This window comes from Lucilia cuprina, chromosome 4 (genome assembly GCF_022045245.1).
Source record: "Lucilia cuprina isolate Lc7/37 chromosome 4, ASM2204524v1, whole genome shotgun sequence".
Lineage (NCBI taxonomy): Eukaryota > Metazoa > Arthropoda > Insecta > Diptera > Calliphoridae > Lucilia > Lucilia cuprina.
The window spans coordinates 8,536,137-8,544,188 of NC_060952.1; the positions used below are offsets into that span (position 1 = coordinate 8,536,137).

At 28.6% G+C, this 8,052-nt stretch overlaps 1 protein-coding gene across 3 annotated transcripts in view; it reads right to left on the bottom strand.

Annotated features, from left to right (window-relative positions):
• Positions 1-8,052, bottom strand: part of LOC111676469 (protein artichoke) — a 33,210-nt gene that overhangs the window by 10,490 nt on the left and 14,668 nt on the right. For all 3 annotated transcript variants that reach the window (XM_046948588.1, XM_023437406.2, XM_046948587.1), the window contains exons 3-4: positions 4,486-4,619; positions 2,380-2,539 (exon numbers count right to left, since the gene is read on the bottom strand). In XM_046948588.1, coding sequence (XP_046804544.1) covers positions 2,380-2,539; positions 4,486-4,619 — 294 coding nt within the window. The remainder of the gene's footprint in view (positions 1-2,379; positions 2,540-4,485; positions 4,620-8,052) is intronic.

Below are 8,052 nucleotides of genomic sequence, written 5' to 3' on the forward strand. Positions count from 1 at the left end.
GGGTCTCGTCCATATTCCTGCCTAAAGTCTATGCTATGGAATATAGACAAGTCTTGTAAATTATCTGGATATAATATGGTCTATAGTCTGATTTTTAGCATGCATTTTAGTCTGGTCTCTGGTTTATAGTCTGATTTATAATCTGGTCTATAGTTTGGTCTATTTTCTGATCTATAGTATGGCCTATAGCCCGATCTATAGTCTGGTCTATAATCAGTCATATAGTCCAGTCTATAATTTGGTCTATAGCCTTGTTTTTAGCCTAGTTAATATCCAGACTATAGACTAGTCTAAAGTGTTGTCTATAATCTGGACTATAGTCGGGTCTAAGTTCTGTTCTATAAACTGGTTTATACTATGGAATATAGAAAGGTCTTGTAAATAAATTGAATATAATCTGTTCTGTAGTCTGATTTATAGCATGCATTATATTTTGATTTCTGTTTTTTAGTCTAATCTGGTCTATTCTCTGATCTATAGTATGGTTTTTGGTCTAATCTATAGTCTGGTCTATAACCAGCCCTATATTATAGTCTATAATTTGGTCTATATTCCGGTCTATAATATCGTCTATAGTCTTGTCTATATCTAGACTACAATCAGGTCTAAAGTGTTGTCTTTAATCTGGTCTATAGTCTGGACTATAGTTGTGTCTAAGTTCTTGTCTATAATATGACCTAAAGCCTTGTCTACAATCTGGTTTATAGTCTGGTTTATTACCTGGACTGTTTTATAGTCTTATCTGTAGTCTGGCCTACAGTTTAACTTTAGCCATTACTTTTCAGTTCCCCTTAGGGTTCTATAAATCGACATTCGAATTATCGAACAAACGACTTTTTGTCAAAAAAAGTCGAAAAGTCGAAGTCGACTATTTTGTTCCAAAGAGTTGATAACTTGACTATCGTCTATGAAAAAAGTCGAAAAGTCAACTTTGGAAATAAAAATCGAAAAGTCGAGAAGTCGAAAAAAAGTCGTAAAAAGTAGAAAAGTCCAATAAATTCGAAAAAAGTCGAAAATTCGAAAATAGTTGAAAAAAGTCCAATAAATTCGAAAAAAGTCGAAAATTCGAAAATAGTTGAAAAAAGTCAAAAATATTCGAAAATTTTAAAAAAAGTGGAAAAGGTCAAAAACTCTAAAATAGTCGAAAAAAATAGTCGAAAACAGTCGGAAAAGGTCGGAAGAAGTCGAAAAAATTCGAAAAAATTCGAAAAAAGTCGACTATTTATAAAATACTAAAAGCCGACTTTTAACTAAATGAAAAAAAGTCGAAATGACGAAAAATCGGCTTTGCAAATTTTTCGACTTTTCATTCAACTATAGAACACTAGTTCCCCTAATACCATTTAATTCATGTATTAATAATAACAAAGTAAAAGTTTTTCACAAAAGATAATACTTTTGTTTTTATTGCCTTTTATATTCATGTTAAACATTTGTTTATAAATTAATTTCCCACCCATTAAATTGCTCTTAGAGTTTAGTTTAGTTTAGTTGGATCTGAACACTATAAAAGTTTTCAAAACTACATTATAGAAAAAAATCTACAAATCTAACTTTTATTTTAGCCAATAATGTTGTATTTTCAAATTTATATGTATATTTTTTTCCAAATGTTTTATTGCTCAATGTTGTTTGTTTTTTTTTTGTACTAGCGATAACCTTGACTTTATTATATCTTTTTTGTTGTTTAAATCTTTCAAAACTATTACTATTTTCTCAGCTTAATAATTGCAACTGAAAAGAAAAAAAAAACACCGTTAAGTTGTGGTAACATTGTTTAATAATGCTGCCACTGTAAGTTAAGGTTTCTATTTGACGTTTGAAACAATTGTTTTTTTAACGTTGGCAGTCGTTGTAATAATAAACATATTTGTTTGTAGTGATTAATTTGGTTTATTGGCCATAGTTATTATGTTTTTGTAACAGTTATAGGCCATAGAGCAAAGATTGTGACAGATATGTGTTTTGTTTGTAACAATGACATGTGTATAAAAGATAGTTTATAATCTTGTCAAATTATTTTACAACTATATTTTGCACAATTGTTAAGGGATTTTTTTATAGAGTCAAAACCTTAATGTTGAAATTGATACATTTAATAATGTTTTTATTTGGGTATGTACAAAAACATACATATGATTATTTTGTAATAACAATTAAAAAATAAACAGTTATATTTAAAAGAGAATGCATATTTGCATTCGTTTATTTATTCGCGAATGTTCCAAGAATTGGTTTATTTAAAAAACTCGTTATATACTTTGAGGCTTAAACACTGATGGAGTTTACTTACTTCAAGTCCTAAAGATTTTTCTTTTTATTTCAGTTAATTATTTATCAATAAAAAATGTTCATCTTCAAAAACTTAATTAATCTTACCTGTGACGGCAATACTTGCTGACCGCTATAACGCTGAGAGAATGAAACTATGGGTGCACCATATGGTAACTGTGGAGCTTCACCATGAAATACAACACGATCACAATCCATGGCCACTGCACCAAGTTGTCCCGTTGAGCCGAAAGCAACAACATTGCATCTATTTAAGAAACAACAACAAACAAAATTAACAAATAATTCCATACAAAATTCTCAGTCATTGAAAAGAAATGTTCAATAACTTGAGAAATTCCATTACAAGATTTCAAAAAAAAAAACATAATAATTGCATTAAAAATAACAAAAAAATAAAAAAAGCTACAGGCAAAAGTTATGAATGAAAATCAATCTGCCATAGGCGGAAATTGTTTATTTAGAATTTTTATTGCTTCCATTAGCATAGTAAGTGATCAAGTTAGCCAGTCAGTCAGTCAGCTAACATTGAGTAAGTATTTAGCTGACTTAGCAAACTGGGTGAGCAAACGAGTGAGTAAAAAAGTGTAAAAAGAAATTCTGTGACACAATCACACATAAAATAAAAACATCTATGATGTATAAATAAAAAACAACCGTTAAAAAAGCAGTTGATTTTTTACACACACACACTCTTAGGTAAACGAGAATATTTTATGGATTTAAAGAGAGACAGTGGGAAAACGCTTATGAAGAAAGGTAAAAATAACAAATTTTTAACCGCAGGGAAGATCTTACTAGATTATAGTAAGGTCTAAGGTCTAGACTATAGTGTATGTCTATGTGTAGTCTGAGCTATAGTCAGATCTATTGTCTGGTTTATAGTCAATAGGTCTGGTATATTCTGGTCTCTATAATCTAGCCTATAGTACGGTCTATACTCTATATAATCTAAATTTGATCTACAGTCTGGTCTATAGTCTGATATATAGTCATTTGTATTTTTTGGTCTATAGTCTGATCTGTAGTATGGTCTATAATCTAGTCTATAGTTTAGTATATAGCCAGGTCTATAGTATGGTCTATAGTCAGGTACATACTGTGGTCTCTATAGTCAGGTGCATATTCCGGTCCACAGCCTGGTCTATAGTCTGATATATAATCTGGAATATAGTCTGATCTATAGTCTTGTACATACTGTGGTCTTTATAGTTTGGTCTATAGTCTGATCTTTAATCTGATCTATAGTCTGGTCTAGAGTCCTGTATATCGTCTGCTTTATATTTTAATCTATAGTCATTATCACAATCCATAGTCTAGTTTTTAGTTTGATCTATAATCTAGTATATGGTCTGATCTATAGTCTGGTGTATAGTATGGTCTATAATGTAGTCTGTACTTTAGTATATAGGTAGGTCTATAATCTGGTCTACAGTAAATTCTATAGTATGGACTATAGTTAGATGCATATTGTGGTCCATTGTCTGAACTTTAGTCAGGTACATATTGTGGTCTCTATAGTCTGGTCTATAGTCAGGTGCATATTCTGGTTCACAGTCTGGTCTATAGTTTTGTCTATATTCTGGCATATAATCAGGTCTATAGTTTGATCTATAGTCTGTTCTATATTGTAATCTTTAGTCATTATCAAAACCCATAGTCTAGTCTTTAGCTTGATCTATAATCTGGTCTATAGTCTAGTATAGGGTCTGTTTTATAGCTTGGTATATAGTCTGGTAAATAGCCTTTTTCATGGTCTGTTGTCTGATCTTAATTCAGGTATATAGTCTGCAATATAGTCTTTAGTCTGAACTATATTCTGGTCTACACATAGTCTTATCATAGCTTGGTCTATAGTCTGATCCATAATTTGATCTGTAGTCAGTTCAATAGCGTGGTTTATGGCCTGATCCGTACTCAGCCGTATAGTCTTGGAGTGATTTATAGTCTGACCTTTATTCGACTCTATAGTCTGGTCTATAGTTGAATATGTAATATAGTCTATATTCAGGTTCAGAGTATAGTCTATATTATGGCCTATGAATTAGGCCTTTTGAATAGTCGGTACAATCGGTCTAATCTCTCTAGTCTAATCTCGTATACATTTTTTAGTGTAATATTTTTATATTTTTTTTAATTTTATCCACTGTACATCTGCCATTAAATATATACAAATATCTGCAACATACACACCTGCAGGGTAAACGCAAAGCTGGACTTAGTTCTGGACATGGTCGCCAAGCTTTGATTTGTGACAAATAGAGTAACAACAGTAGAAATATGCTCAGGTGTCGTATTCGTTGTATATGCTGCTGGTGGTAAAACATCTGTGGGAGAGACAACAAGAAAACGCATTAATAAAATTATAATTTTAAATTTTATTGTAAGCATTCCACAAAGAAATAAAATAATAAATATAAAAAAATGTTTAGAATTTTATACAAAAATTACATGTTGTAAACATTTTATCGACATTTTTTATATCAATAATTTACATTTTTAATTAAATTTATAGAGTTTTGTAAACATAAAAGCCTAATTAATGATTTCAATTAATGGGCTGCCATTAACTTAAAAGTTATAAGAAATAATATTAAATTTTGCAGAAAAATTCCAATTAATTTAAAACATTGTACAACTAAACTGAAATTAATATTCAATTTTAAAATTATATATAAATATTCTGCTAACGGAAACAGTTTTATATGAAATGCACTTTTGCCAAGTTTAACAACTTAATATTAAAAGTTAATCTAATGAGTAGATGCTGCTTCATTTCAAAATTAAAATTGTTCAGACTCTTGAACATGATGTTAAAAAAACGTTTGTTGCTTAAGTCTTTTGTTTTTATACTTAAGATTTTGTAAGTTTGTTTCTTAAGTCTTTTGTTTAATTGCTAATTTGTGCTTAATACATTTTTAAATATCATTATTTCGTAATAAATTAAGCTTAGTTAAAGAGCATTTTGAAAATGAATAGAATTGATTTCATAGTTTTAGATGAAAAAATTTAATTACTTGATGAAAATAAAAAAATAAAAGCTAATAATGAGTGCTTTGTGTAGAGATACATCAGACCATAGTAAAGGCCATAGTCGAGATAGCAGCATAGACATTAGTAGGATAGAAGTTCAGACTATAGTTCAAATTGTTATCGAGATAAATATCCATGCCATGCCAACAGTGGAGACAAAAGTCCAGAGTATAGTCTGGAATATAGTCCAGATTATAGTCGAGTTAAGTAAAATTCTAAACTAAAGTTGATAAATAGTACTGACTGCAGACAATAAGCCGCACTATATTGAAGATAATAGTCCAGATTAGTCCAGATAGTCTGTTGTAGTAGTCCAAAGTATCGACTATACAATATTACAAATTATAGTCGAAAAAATAGCTCAATTAATCAGATAGTTTGGATTATAATACACAATCAAGTTTAGCCTATAGTCGAGGCAAAATCCAGATTATATTCAAGATGGCAATACAAACTATGGTACAGTCTAAGATTAAAACTGTAATCGAGACAGTAGTCCTGACTAGGGTTCTATAGTTGAAATTAAAAGTCGACAATTAGACTCTTTGAATTTAGTTAAAAGTCGACTTTTTTCATTTAATTAAAAGTCGACTTTTAGTATTTTATAAAAAGTCCACTTTTTGACTTTTTTCGACCTTTTTTTTCTAATTTTCGATTTTTAATTTTTTCCGGCTTTTTTCGAATTTTCAACGTTTTTCGATTTTTTTTTACTTTATCCGGCTTGTCAACTATTTTCGACTATTTCTTTACTTCTTTCGATTATTTTTAAGTTTTTCGACCATTTTAGAGCTTTTTTCTCAAAATTCTTTTTGCATTTTTTTTCTATTTCTTTCGACAATTTTCGACTTTTTCCAACTTTTCGGCTTTTTTTCGACTTCTTTCGACTTTTTCCTACCTTATCCGACAATTTTCGACTTTTTCTGACTTTTCCAACTTTTTTGGACTTTTCGACTTTTACCGACTTTTTTCGACTTTTCGACTTTTATTTACAAAGTCAATTTTTCGTCTTTTTTCATAGACGATAAACGAGTTCATCGACTTTTCGACTTTTTTCGACAAAATTGTTCGATTGTTCGATTAATCGAAAGTCATTTTATAGAACCCTAGGCCAGACTATAGTCGAGACAATAGTGCAAAACACGATTATGTACAGCCTGTAGTAGAGGCAGATTATAGTCTAGGCAGGAATCTAAAATTTAGTCTAGTCCAGACTTAAGTCGACAGAAGAGTGTAAGATTCAGACTATATAGAAATATATAGAGAAAAATGTCGAATTTTTCGGTGGCAGATGAGAACATTCTTTTTAACAAATAAATCATCTTAAGAAATCAATATAGACTTAAGATTACCTCATAACTCTGTGCTAATATATTACACAAATAAATAATAAATTACTAAAAAAGGCAAACAATGCCTTAATATTTTTTATAAAATAATCTTACACATAATATATTTTTCTTATAAAATCTTGTTGAAAACAAACATTTTTAAAAACTTTAGTTTGTTTCTCTTCATAAAAACTTTTTGTAAGAAATTTAAAACTTAATACAAGTTTATCAAGTTCAAGTTCTTTAAAACAAAAACTAAAACACACACACACACAACATTAAAATACTCTATTCAAATGCAAAAAAGCCGCTACAAACATATAAATAAATATATAGAATTACAACAACTAAAAAAATTATTATAATTTATCACATGAGTCAACATAAAAAGATACAAACATCACCACTAAATACCGACAGTTAGTTTTATTTAAAAAAAGAGACGTTATTGAAGTTGAAACACAAAGTGTGTGGATTCTGTTATTTGTTTTTTTTTTTTGGTAAAAAAAATGTTTAATATTATGAATAAATAACCAACAATTTGACTAGATTATTAATATGCAAATAAACTGGTTTTTAAAGTTTTATTAAATTTAAACCAAAATCAATGGAATTTGTATTAAACAGAAATAAAAAACAACACATGACAGAATTTGAGATTTAAACAGTAATTTGGATAAACAAAATTAAAAAGAAATATTTTAAAATAATGTTAATTTTATTTGTTTTAATTTATTAAGACAGACAATATCATTACAGATTACAGGTTTTTAATTAAAAGATTTGTCAATACATTATTAAAATTGTGTTCAATTACATGTATATAATACAATCAACTATTTCTGTTCATTGTAAGAAAATTGTTAAAAAGTAATTAATTGTCCAAAAAATTAACTGAAAAATGTTATTATTGCTCTTTATACTTTTTCACAGTTTTGTCTATTTTAAATTGCCAAATTAACTTCCAAATAAATTTATAGCTTGAGAATTAATTTAAATAAATTATTTTGTTGTCATAATTACGTTATTGTTTGGCTAAGAGAAAAATCTTAATTAACATTCTTCTTCAAGTCACTTTTTTAACTCTTATTTTATTTAGTCATGCTCTATTTCCTTCAAAAACAAAAACTGTCACTTTTGTACCAATTATTATGAGCTTTTCTTTTATTTTCCAAAACAAAGATGTGACATGATTTTGTGTGAAAAATGAACCCCGTATCGTGGGTCGTGGGAATTGTTTTAAGTGTAAAGTCTGCAAACAATAAAACATAATTTGTTTAAGAAAACTTAAATTTTATTTCACAGCAACATCTAAAGAAACTTAAGTTACCATGATTAATTGTTGGTGATCAGGGGAAACTAAAAAAAAAAAAAAATTTTTTTTTTTTTAGTCTATAGT